This window comes from Anomaloglossus baeobatrachus, chromosome 5 (assembly GCF_048569485.1).
Source record: "Anomaloglossus baeobatrachus isolate aAnoBae1 chromosome 5, aAnoBae1.hap1, whole genome shotgun sequence".
NCBI lineage: Eukaryota > Metazoa > Chordata > Amphibia > Anura > Aromobatidae > Anomaloglossus > Anomaloglossus baeobatrachus.
Window position 1 is genome coordinate 494,673,734 of NC_134357.1, and position 13,716 is coordinate 494,687,449.

The window sequence follows — 13,716 nt, forward strand, 5'->3', positions numbered from 1 at the left end:
GGCAGGATACCTTCCTTTTAAGGCTGGACTTGGTGCAGAAACGTGGCCTCTTGTCTTGGTACTAAAAAGGTAGAAAATGTGAGCGCCAGTGGTCCATTCATCAACCAGAGGGAGATTTCTTGGCAAAAATAAAACCTTGAAAAAATGTAGTCACCGAGGAGAAAGATTTTCTGCTTTTATACTGGGATGAAAATGATTCTGGATGAAGACTATGAACTTTATCCAGGCAGCCGCTAATGTGAGATCCCAACCAGCCGGGAATGTGGGTGACGTACAGAGCATTGCACGGTCCACATGTGCTGCAACCGGTCAGGCCAGAGGGCTCGCTGGAGCAGACCCTGGCCGCTCACATGACGCCGCAGAGATTCCTGCAGACTAAACCCTTACTGGTAAGATGTGCAGAGTATTACAACCATTCCTGACCTGGAGTTACACCCTGCATTATACTCCAGAGCTGCACTCACTATTCTGCTGGTGCAGTCACTGTGTACATACATTACTTATCCTGTACTGATCCTGAGTTACCTCCTGTATTATACCCCAGAGCTGCACTCACTATTCTGCTGGTGCAGTCACTGTGTACATACATTACTTATCCTGTACTAATCCTGAGTTACATCCTGTATTATACTCCAGAGCTGCACTCACTATTCTGCTGGTGCAGTCACTGTGTACATACATTACTTATCCTGTACTAATCCTGAGTTACATCCTGTATTATACTCCAGAGCTGCACTCACTATTCTGCTGGTGCAGTCACTGTGTACAGACATTACTGATCTTGCACTGAGCCCCACATTGGTCACCTTTGTCCATAGTCCGTGACCCCTATAAGACAGTCTGTAATGGAAAATAATGCACTCAACTAAAGACCCTAAAAATACTTTGTTTTGTGGCTCCAAATCTACAATCACAGGAGGAAACGCCATTAACCCTTCCGCACTCGCAGGAAACATACGGACTATAAAAGCCTAGAAGTGAAACAAAAGGTTCCTTGTAGTGATGACAGCCGAGCGCTGTCTGCGGAGGGGATACTATGGCCGGTGAGGGGAATACTCCATTAGTTCTAACAGCGAGAACGTGTCAGCTGACAGCAGCGCTGCCGGGCGGGGTGCTGCCACACTTAAAGGGGAAATGCAGCAGAAAATTATCTCCCGGCATGTCACTGGGGCCCACCAGGATTGGTCTGCGAGGCTAGAGACCTATTGTAGAGGCTTTATTAAGGGACCCATCACAGAATGGCTCGTCAGAGGCTGAGGCAAGAAGGCTATTGTCTCAGTTATCTGCCACTATCCTGTGTGATGTATAGGGTTGTTTTCTCTGGCTTCCCGATTTCCTGTGGTCCTGTATAGCTGGATAGGGCAAAAACATGGGGAACCCCGGAATTTACTTACGTGCAAAGTATGGATTGGTCCTCACGATCTGAAAGACAAAAGGGTAAAATGAAGTGAAAATCTGCACCTGACAAAGGGGTTAATGTTAATGAAGTTTAAAGGGGTCCTCCATTCCTACACAAATATCTGATACAACCAACGATCCCCGCACCTGGCCACATCTAACGATGGGTTCCTATTCACTGACAGCAAGCGGAGATACTGAAAAAGGAAGGAGAATTAAAACAACAAGGAAATTGAAAAGCAGCCGAGAGCCAAACTAATCCCAACTTTGCTAGATCTGAATCTTTTGGTCATACGCTGGCTTTTTCAATTGCTCACACTTTTTCAAGATCTCTGCTTGCTTTCACTGGATGGAAACCTAGTCCAGATCACATCATCCTGACAAAAGGTAGAAGTTTATAAACACATTGTAACGAACACTGCACCGGTAAGAGTCTCGAGATGGGTTATGAATAGTCCGCTCATTAATAGTCTGCTCATTAAAGTTCATAAATATGCTTCCTCTAACAGTGTCTGTGATTGGTTGCCTTCACGGTAGCCATCTGGGTCCTCGGAGTGAAGTTTAAAATTAAATAATTTGGAAAAAATGGTGTAGACTCCCGCGTATTTTGTTACCCAGCCATGTGCTGCATCTTGGGTGTATCAAAATACAAGGGACCTCATGCGATTTGTTTTTAAAAAAACAAATTTAAAATTTAAAAACAAAAAAGAAAAAAAAAAACGTGAGGTCCCCCCCCCACCCCACCCAATTTTGATATAAAGCCAAGATAAAGCGGACAGCTGGAAGCTGGTATTCTCAGGCTGGGGAGGCCCATAGCTATTGGACCACCCAGCCTAAAAATAGCAGCCGCCCCAAATATTGGTGCATCTATTAGATGCCCCAACTCCGGCACTTTATCTGACTCACCCGATTGCCAGGGTACAGTGACAATCAAAGTTATATAAGGGGTTAATGACAGCTGTGAATTGACAAAAAATCCACAGCTGTCTTCAAGCCTGACGTTGGCAAGAGATAGGGGTCTATTAGACCCCTCCCCCTTCATTACTCTATCAAAAAACACAACAAAAACACACAAGCACCCTCTTTCTCCAACTTATTAACCTACAAAAAAAACCCTGCAACTCTAACGTAATCCACAGAGACAATGTCCCAAAACGATCCCAGCTCTGCTACATCGGAGGTCACAGTGCGCGGTCACATTAAAAAAAAACGTGACCACACACTGTGGGACACTAATGGAGCCCCAGCGGTGACATCATTGAGTTCACCTGACGTAACAGCCGGCGGTTCGCATGGTATATCAGCGGCTTCATGCGAACTGACCTGAGGTGAACTCAGTGACCTCACCTCAGATAAGGTCACTGAACTCAATGCCGGATTAGGCGATGTACGTACATTGAGTATTTGGTTGCAGAAATCTCTACACCTAACCTACAGCTCCTGGCAAAAAAAAAAAAAAAAATATTTTGTGCAGAAATGACTGCAATGAAATATTGATCGTGTGCATGTAGCCTAGCCTAATCTGGTAATCCAGCATTGAAACTCAATGACTTCACATCAGGTCAGTTCACCTGAGGTTACAGCTGGGCTACCATTGGGATCAACAGCTGTGACCGCAGGTGAACTCCCTGACGTCATCGGTCTCAGCTGTGGCTCAGTCTGTGTCCCCCTGACACTGCAGTGATCGGTCACTTATATTATGTGGATTACGTCAGACCTGCAGGGGAGTTGGTTTAATAAAATGGAGAAAGGGGTGTTATTTTTGTTTTAAATAAAGATTTTTCTCTGTGTTTCTTATTTCTTTTGACTTACAGGGTTAGTAATGGGGGGCGGGTTTGAGAGAGGGTCTCAGCCTCCTCTCCATTACTAACCTGGGCTTGATGACAGCTTTGATTTTCTGACATTTCCCAGATGCCATTAACCTCTTAAAATTACCCAGACTGCCACAGCACCAGGGCAATTGGGAGGAGCAGGATTAAGTGCCTGAATTGGCACAGCTAATAGATGCAGAGATTTTTGGGGTGGCTGTGGGCGCCTCGTCCAATACCCATGGCCCTCCCTAGCCTGAGAATACCTGCCCCCAGCTATCTGCTTTATCTCGATTTGGTACCAAAATTGAGGTTCCTCAATGTGTTTATTTTATTAAAAAAGAAACCCGCATGGGGTCCCTCGCATTTTGATACACAGCCAAGATAACGCACAAAGCTGGGGGCTGCAACCCACAGCTGTCTGCTTTATCTGCGCTGGGTATCAAAATACAAATGACCATGTAACTTTTTTCTAGTTATTTATTTTTACACTCCACTCCCGGGGATCCAGACAGTTAGTGTGAGGGCAACCAATAACAGACACTGACAGAGGGTGGGTGGGGGAAGTAGGACTGCAACCAACCACAGACACGGTCACAGAGGCTGGGTGGGGAAAGCAGTGCATATTCATGACTTTAATGATCGAACCAGCAAGCAAAATGACAGGGGCGGGGAGACTGTGAAAGTCTAATTCTCCTCCTCTAATCCTCATATGCAGATATATATTTTTGTTTTTGGACATAATGTTGAGTCAGAAATGCATTCAGGCATCTTCCCCGTGCGGTTCCCATTCAGTGTCAGCACTCTTCCATCCATTGCAGCATTTTTACAGTCCTCCCAGACAGGCTTCCAGAAAATTATTAGAGTTTCCAAAAATGGGAAAAAATTAACACGAGATATTGAAAAGCTGTGCCGCTCAAATAAAATGGTAACACCGCAACTTTGTGTTGTGTTTGAGTTTCCCGCCAATTGTTAAGATCAAGGCTTGCTTTTAGTGAATAGAACCCACTGTCCTGATCACTTTCTAGCACATCGTAACCTCTAAATGTAAGAAATAACGTGGGCTCCCTCCTCCGCTCTGTTGTACCTACGAGCTAATGAAACGATGATTATGATAGATGGCGGCCGTTCTCTGCACATTATTACGCCAGACACTATCCGCCGACTGTTTATCCGGCCATTAATCTCCATGGTCTGTGATGTCACCGCTACTGTATGTGCCCCCGACAGTCTGCGCCAGACAGACAAGTATACTTGTAAGCAAACGCCAAGGATAAACGAACCCTGGAGATTTGCCGACATACCGCGGACAGAGGAGCGGAAAAAAGCCTCAGTGAATGTAAGGACGTAGCAGTGGGCACCGGCCCCAGAACCTGAGCAATAAGAACACCCCCCCCCCCAATACAGCCTGAGGAGATAGGAGGCCTTAAGAGGCGGAAGACACCCATAGATAACGCAGGATGAATGTGGATCTATATACTGGGAAGAATGATGTGTGCAGCTGTGCCACGACAAGCTGCCACTTATGCCCACGACTTGTATCATCCCCTCCCATACACCAGAGGTGGGCGCTTCACTACAAAACCACAGATATTAAGCTGTCCACACTAAATGCCACACCATCGGATGCCATACTAGGGGCACTACATGCCACACTGGGCCCAGTATATGCCTGTACACAACAATACGTGGGTAGAATGATACAGGCATTGCATAATAGATTAAACTCACAGACATAACATCAAAAAGGGTTTCCTTTTACATGGGCTTTCCCGTCACTGCACCATTGTACATGATAAGAAGGCAAATTTTACCATTACCCCTATAGAACACATTCCGTTTGATGTCCCCAATAGACATGAGATGCAGAGTAAGAGACTTTCTGGATATACAAGTTAAACACATTGAAACCAACGGGTCTTAACGAAGTCACTGACTTATTTTATTAATCTTTTAAAAAAAATTATTTTATTGAATATAATATATATATATATATATATATATATATATATATATATAGTATATTTTTACACTTTTAGTCTCCTCTTCCAGCTCTATTTTTTTAATCAGTATTGTCCCTTTTACTACTCAAATGTAATTTACTGTGTCCCGTATTTGCCTCCGTCTAATGTTTTCTCTTGAGTCCCGAAGTATTATACATTTTATTTTTTGTTATTCCTCCCCCACCTTTTTTTTATCACTTATTAGCTCGCCCAGCCTTTTAATACTTACTTTGCGCTGGGTTTCTCCTTGTAACGCATGCGTACTGGTTTTTTTCCCACGGTCTGAACTTTCTTGCACTCGAGTCACCAGGCAACGCATGCGCAAATCTTTTTCCCACTGTCTAAACTCATGTTACCTTTGCGCTCCACTGCAGTTCCTGCTCCCGGAGCACACTTGTATTGAATTATGTAGTAGTTTTTAACACCACGGACTTTATTATATCCCCATTTCTTCATAAAACATTTTTTAACATATTTTATTGTATTAATACAAGGACTTTTTTCCGGTTTCTACAACACTATTACATCAATTTTTAAAATGATGTGGGTAACATTTAATAAAAAAATCCTTCCCGTTTTTTCATTTTTCTTTTTAGATTTTTTACACAATACTATGAGACCTCACATTTTTCACTATTAATGACTCAGATTTCACCTTTTTTTTTTATATCAACCCACATGGCGCTTACGGCTAAGACAGCAATAGCTCCCATTTCTTAGACTTTCTTTTTATCACTATAGTTCCAATCACCTGTCCTAGGAGTTCACTTCATGCAGTGTATGTATGTATGTATGTATGTATATATGTATATATATATATATATATATATATATATAATTTTTTTTCTCTTTCTTTCTCTTTCCTTTCATCACTTCACTTCATTTTCTTTTTGTGTTTTACTACTTTATAATCCAAGCGATGGCTCACACCACTAAATGAGGTCACTATAATGAATGTTTCCTAGCACAATTGTAGGTTTGTGGCTCCAGATAGGTACATAGAATTTTGCAAATAATTTATCGATTAAAGACTTTGATATTTATATTTTTTTATGGATGTTTAAATTAAAAAATGTTTAGGTTTATATAGGTTAGGATTGTATATTCTATATACAGCTATGTTATTTCTGTTAATTTATTGCACTATGTCTTTTTTCTATGTCATGCAGGCAGAGGACCTGCCCACTGTTTTTTATCAGGAGGCGGTCCTCTTATCATACCTCTTGTATATATACCTTCTGTTTGGATGTATACCATGCTTTTTGTTGATGTACTGGTCCTGAAGAAGAGGTCTTTGACCTTGAAATGCATAGACCGATGAAATAGAGTATTATCCTTCATCAACGTTTCTACAGTTTCATATGTGGCTGATGCGCAGCTTTAACCCCTTCTATATATCTCTTGAATGTACACAGGCCACGTCAGACCTCACACAGGCCGCACTACAAGCACACCATCAAATCCCACACTGGCCACTCCACTAGTGAATCCACTAATATGAACAATCCCTTTAATCTTGCCCACGCACATTTTAGGCTCAAATGTCGCCAACACATGTTGCAGCACTGTACAAGACGTCCGCTGCGGATTACTATTACTTTCAGGGCCCCAGACGCACTACAGACTGAGCGACTACTACTCTCATCTGTCATCACTAATAGGACTCGCAGACACCAGACAAAGGTAACGGACAGGGCCGCATGCGCTCCGGATGGCTCAGACATGGCGAAATGGTCCAGCACCAGACGGGCATTATCTCCAGAATACCAGGAAACCGGCTGCCCCTGCCTCACAAGGCTGTCACCGCGCTGCCACGTCTCTTGGTAGCTCAAAATCCATCAGACACTCTGTGACTCACGAAAATAATGTGCCTAGTTATATAGCATCACCTTCCAGTTATCCGGCCCTATTAGGTAGAAGCGAGAATATAGATTATGTGGAACCCAGACTACTAAATGGAGACACTGGGGGACAGATGACACCAATATGACCACTAAACGGAGGAAATGCCACAGACCAACAACAGCATTCACTTTGCACGACGGCCAACAAATCCAGCAAAAACAGGAGCATGGGTCACCGAAAACACAGATATTACTGGTACTAAAGGGTAATGTAATGTAATGTATGTACACAGTGACTGCACCAGCAGAATAGTGAGTGCAGCTCTGGAGTATAATACAGGATGTAACTCAGGATCAGGATAGGATAAGTAATGTAATGTATGTACACAGTGACTGCACCAGCAGAATAGTGAGTGCAGCTCTGGAGTATAATACAGGATGTAACTCAGGATCAGTGCAGGATAAGTAATGTAATGTATGTACACAGTGACTGCACCAGCAGAATAGTGAGTGCAGCTCTGCAGTAGAATACAGGATGTAACTCAGGATCAGTACAGGATAAGTAATGTAACGTACGGTATGTACGCAGTGACAGGATATAACTCAGGCTCAGTGCAGGATAAGTAATGTATGTACACAGTGACTGCACCAGCAGAATAGCGAGTGCAGCTCTGGAGTATAATACAGGATAAGTAACGTGAGCTGTAAAATGGTGATAAAAGATGGAGCGGCTTTTGCAGCTCTGCAGTCTGTGATTAGCCCTGTTAATGCCAGATCCAAACAAAGAACAAGACTAATAGAAGATGTCTTCTGACATCTGGGATATGTCCCGGCCGCCATACCACCATAATAAAGCCATTATACACTAACAGGGGGATGATCTGTGTTAAACACTCCAGTAAATCACTTCTCTATTAAGAGCTCTGCACATAAAAGCTGCGCAGGACAGTTGTCTGTAAACAATCCTGGTGAGCGTTCCCACAGCTGTTCCAAGACGGGCACAGCGAGCCCTGAACACCAGGGCAGCACGCTGCGGGCGGGAGACCTCGGACCTGGGCCGGTTATACCGCACACACACCCAAGCCATGCAGTAGGTTTGCCAATACAAAAATCAGGGTGTAAATATCACTACCAGCCATGTGTCATTGGACCTTCACCTTCACAAACTCCACCCTGGAGGAATAGTTCCTGGTTGGAAGTGATGCATCATGGGAGATAATGTACATATACTAGTGCCAGGTCCCGTATAAAGAACATATGACCCAACCTCTGACTTCTTGGAAATGATAAGAATTAGCTGATTAGTTTTTATGAACGTCGTCTTTTCCTATTACTTCTTCAGACTTGTTATAAGTAAAACCCGATGTTCTCTGCTCCAAGTGAGCTTTGCTTATTGCTCTGACATATGGGAACAGAGACGCAAGCAGTTAATATCGTAATGCAGTAGACATAAGTAATGTGTGCACGGGATGGCGGGCGATGTTACGGTGTTAGATATCTGGTATCCCGGAGGCCAGGAATCCTTGCCTCGCACCTGTTGTTCCATCCAGCTTGTTGAGAGTCACATCAGGCACATGTCGGTCTTATGAATGCAGTTAATGTAATGGAGTTTAACCCGAGCGTGGCTAAAGGCACATCCTTCCTATTAACCGCACACCAGAGAGGTCGCCTCATCACTCAGGAGAAAACAAATGGGCCAAGTTCTCCAGGCAAAAAGTATTTTCTTGGAGAATCATTTATATATAAAAGCTTTAGAATCCGTATCTTGCTGACCCATCAAAGATCTCATGATCTTCACCGTGGTCTGACTCCATCTGACAACGAAGGAGATGCATTGTGTGTCATGATGCCCTTCTAGGACAGTCCACCTGTAAGCTCAAGATACTGTCGATAGTAAGGTCAACAAGAAGACACTTGGATCAGTTTTAGAAAAACCGGCTTGAGATGAGCACCCAAATATGGTTTTCTACAAGGATGGTCCTTTTGAAGAACATGGACAATACAAATTAGAGATATGGAAATTTCTGAAAAATTTTGGCCTAGAGCAGTGTTTCCCAAACTCCAGTGCTCCTTGCCCCCAACAAGTCATGTTTTCAGGATTCCCTTACTATTGAACAGGTGATGGAATCATTATCAAGGCATCACCTGTGCAATATCAAGGAAATCCTGAAAACATGACCTGTTGGGGGTCGCGAGGACTGGAGTTTGGGAACCACTGGTTTAGGGGGAAGACTAGTTTCTTTTGGAGAGGTCCAGATCCCTAGTTCAATAGTGTAGCTTAATCATAGGAAGACTACTACCAAAAACCTAGAGATGTTTCAGCTGTACACCAAAACCAATGAGATATCTCTAGACATTAGGGTCTCTCCAAAAAAAAACAAAAAAAAAAACGAGGCCTCATTGCCAGGATCGGAGAAGTGGCCGTGTTTGCGCAGCAATTTTTCAGAGCTACTTTAGGAAGGAAAAGAGCAACCTGCATATCTGCAAAACTGTATGCCTCAGACCATGCGATAGGGCTCTCTTCTTAAGATAGAGTTGAGTCCAGGGGTCAGACACGTACTACACTATAGGGGAGCGTCCAAGGGTCAGACACGTACTACACTATAGGGGAGCGTCCAGGGGTCAGACACGTACTACACTATAGGGGAGCGTCCAGGGGTCAGACACGTACTACACTATAGGGGAGCGTCCAAGGGTCAGACACATACTACACTATAGGGGAGCGTCCAAGGGTCAGACACATACTACACTATAGGGGAGCGTCCAAGGGTCAGACACATACTACACTATAGGGGAGCGTCCAAGGGTCAGACACGTACTACACTATAGGGGAGCGTCCAAGGGTCAGACACGTACTACACTATAGGGGAGCGTCCAAGGGTCAGACACGTACTACACTATAGGGGAGCGTCCAAGGGTCAGACACGTACTACACTATAGGGGTGCGTCCAGGGGTCAGACACGTACTACACTATAGGGGAGCGTCCAGGGGTCAGACACGTACTACACTATAGGGGAGCGTCCAGGGGTCAGACACGTACTACACTATAGGGGAGCGTCCAGGGGTCAGACACGTACTACACTATAGGGGAGCGTCCAGGGGTCAGACACGTACTACACTATAGGGGAGCGTCCAGGGGTCAGACACGTACTACACTATAGGGGAGCGTCCAGGGGTCAGACACGTACTACACTATAGGGGAGCGTCCAGGGGTCAGACACGTACTACACTATAGGGGAGCGTCCAGGGGTCAGACACGTACACTATAGGGGAGCGTCCAGGGGTCAGACACCGTACACCTATTTGAGGGGTCCAAGTTTTACATTCTGCACATGAACACCAGAGGGGAGCAGACAATCGTCTAATGTAAATGATCCGTAACAAGTGGGACAAAAGCAGATGCAAAAACGTAAACCAAAAAGTAAGAGATCCAGTTTTTGGGGTTTTTTTTTTTTTTATTATTGGATCTGATAGAAATAGATGGGCAGTGGACATGTGAACAGAGCCAAACAAATCCTTAAGTTTTCAGTCCATGCTGAGCAGAATAGGCTGAAGACATTTAATAAGTTGCCAGGTAATTAGGAGAATGGACGCATCACTGCACTGACTGATGGAGGAGGTTAATGGTCCTTCACCAGCCTGGGAACCAAACCATGGCTGAATCCTTGAGCTACACGATCACACAAGCTCAGAAGCAACCAAATATAAAAGCCACTCCAGTCCAAAGTGCTACACGTAGAGATCTACAGCAACCAACATGTCTGCTAACTTTACATTGTCCATGACGGATATTGCCGATGCCTAGTCTAGCTTTTACCGGTGACCCATGAAGCGCATACGTAAAAATATAAGTTTTGCATGGTGACCAATATGCTGAGGTCTGTGAGACTTCCCCGGAGGACAGGCCCGATTATTTCCCCCCAAGCCTTGCATTCCTGTGGTTGAGAAGTTCGCCAGAAAGGGAGAACCAATACATAAACACGACTGGTCAGAGCCCAGTGGTGTCTGGTCTGTACAGCTGGAGCCGATAGCCCTAAAAATAAACCAACGGGCATAAAACAGAAACAAATTGGCTACAGATGGGCCCTACAGATTGCTCGGCTTAACGAGAATATTAAAATAAATACGATACAGATGTAGACAATGTATCATACCCTCTCCTACTTTCAGCCACTTTGGAGGGTAGTCATACAGCCCACCCAAAACAATCACTTTAAAAGAAAGTTTGTAGGCCACTCCCCTAATCTCCCACGATCTATTTTACCTGCACCCACTTTGGGTTTTCTTTTTGGTACTTCAAACCCCGACTTCATGAAATCTCTTAAAGGGGTTGTCTATCAGGGCAATTTGTTTTCCTTTCTTACATGACCTGCTCAACTCAAGTAACAAGCACTATAGGGATCATTCATGATTTCGAGTGCCGAGCATTGTACTGCTCGCCCACCATTAGTTGTCTACTAGGGGGAAGTTTTGTTTTGGTTTTTTTTTTTCCCATATACTTTTTTGTGATTGGGTTTCATTAAAACTTTTGCATCATTTAGTTTTTAAAGCTTCTGCGTTGCGCTATTACCAGCTGTAGGGTGAGTGAACCGAGAATGACAGTTTGTAACTTCGCTCTCTTACCTATATTAGTTAATTATGATGATGCATTGGGATGCAAAAGATCCTGTAAAAGCTAAAATAGAGTAAGATTTATTTATGACCACATCAAAGTTGAAGACGTTGGGATGCAAAGAAGGGAATTTTGTTTACTTACCGTAAATTCCTTTTCTTCTAGCTCCAATTGGGAGACCCAGACAATTGGGTGTATAGGCTATGCCTCCGGAGGCCACACAAAGTATTACACTAAAAGTGTAAAGCCCCTCCCCTTCTGCCTATACACCCCCCGTGCTCCCACGGGCTCCTCAGTTTTGGTGCAAAAGCAAGAAGGAGGAAAAAAATTATAAACTGGTTTAAAGTAAATTCAATCCGAAGGAATATCGGAGAACTGAAACCATTCAACATGAACAACATGTGTACACAAAAAAACAGGGGCGGGTGCTGGGTCTCCCAATTGGAGCTAGAAGAAAAGGAATTTACGGTAAGTAAACAAAATTCCCTTCTGCTTTGTCGCTCCATTGGGAGACCCAGACAATTGGGACGTCCAAAAGCAGTCCCTGGGTGGGTAAATAATACCTCATAATAGAGCCGTAACGGCTCCGTCCTACAGGTGTGCAACCGCCGCCTGAAGGACTCGCCTACCTAGGCTGGCATCTGCCGAAGCATAGGTATGGACCTGATAGTGTTTCGTGAAAGTGTGCAGGCTCGACCAGGTAGCTGCCTGACACACCTGCTGAGCCGTAGCCTGGTGCCGCAAGGCCCAGGACGCTCCCACAGCCCTGGTAGAATGGGCCTTCAGCCCTGAGGGAACCGGAAGCCCCGAGGAACGATAAGCTTCGAGAATTGGTTCCTTGATCCACCTAGCCAGGGTTGATTTGGAAGCCTGTGTCCCTTTACGCTGGCCAGCGACAAGGACAAAGAGTGCATCCGAGCGGCGCAGAGGTGCCGTACGAGAAATGTAGAATCTGAGTGCTCTCACCAGATATAACAAGTGCAAATCCTTTTCACATTGGTGAACTGGATGAGGACAAAAAGAGGGTAAGGAGATATCCTGATTGAGATGAAAGGGGGATACCACCTTAGGGAGAAATTCTGGAACCGGACGCAGAACCACCTTGTCCTGGTGAAACACCAGGAAAGGGGCTTTGCATGACAACGCTGCTAGCTCAGACACTCTCCGAAGTGAAGTGACTGCTACTAGGAAAACCACTTTCTGCGAAAGGCGTGCGAGAGAAATATCCCTCATTGGCTCGAACGGTGGTTGCTGAAGAACCATCAGCACCCTGTTCAGATCCCAGGGTTCTAACGGACGCTTGTAAGGAGGGACGATGTGACAAACCCCCTGCAGGAACGTGCGTACCTGTGGAAGTCTGGCCAGGCGCTTCTGAAAAAACACAGAGCGCAGAGACTTGTCCCTTAAGGGAGCAGAGTGACAAACCCTTTTCCAATCCGGATTGAAGAAAGGACAGAAAAGTGGGCAAGGCAAATGGCCAGGGAGAAAAACCCTGAGCAGAGCACCATGACAGGAATATTTTCCACGTCCTGTGGTAGATCTTGGCGGACGTTGGTTTCCTAGCCTGTCTCATAGTGGCAATGACCTCTTGAGATAATCCTGAAGACGCCAAGATCCAGGACTCAATGGCCACACAGTCAGGTTGAGAGCCGCAGAATTCAGATGGAAAAACGGCCCTTGAGACAGCAAGTCTGGTCGGTCTGGTAGTGCCCACGGTTGGCCGACCGTGAGATGCCACAGATCCGGGTACCACGACCTCCTCGGCCAGTCTGGAGCGACGAGGATGGCGCGGCGGCAGTCGGCCCTGATCTTGCGTAACACTCTGGGCAACAGTGCCAGTGGAGGAAACACATAAGGGAGTTGAAACTGCGACCAATCCTGAACTAAGGCGTCTGCCGCCAGAGCTCTGTGATCGTGAGATCGTGCCATGAATGCCGTGACCTTGTTGTTGTGCCGGGACGCCATTAGGTCGACGTCCGGCATCCCCCAGCGGCAACAGATCTCCTGAAACACGTCCGGGTGAAGGGACCATTCCCCTGCGTCAATGCCC

The 13,716-nt window shown here is 45.2% G+C and overlaps 1 protein-coding gene across 2 annotated transcripts in view; it reads right to left on the reverse strand.

The window, feature by feature from the left end:
* The window catches only part of MYH10 (myosin heavy chain 10), a 123,441-nt gene that overhangs the window by 69,972 nt on the left and 39,753 nt on the right, over positions 1 to 13,716 (reverse strand). For both annotated transcript variants that reach the window (XM_075350752.1, XM_075350751.1), the window contains exon 4: positions 1,395 to 1,422. In XM_075350752.1, the coding sequence (XP_075206867.1) occupies positions 1,395 to 1,422 (28 nt within the window). The remainder of the gene's footprint in view (positions 1 to 1,394; positions 1,423 to 13,716) is intronic.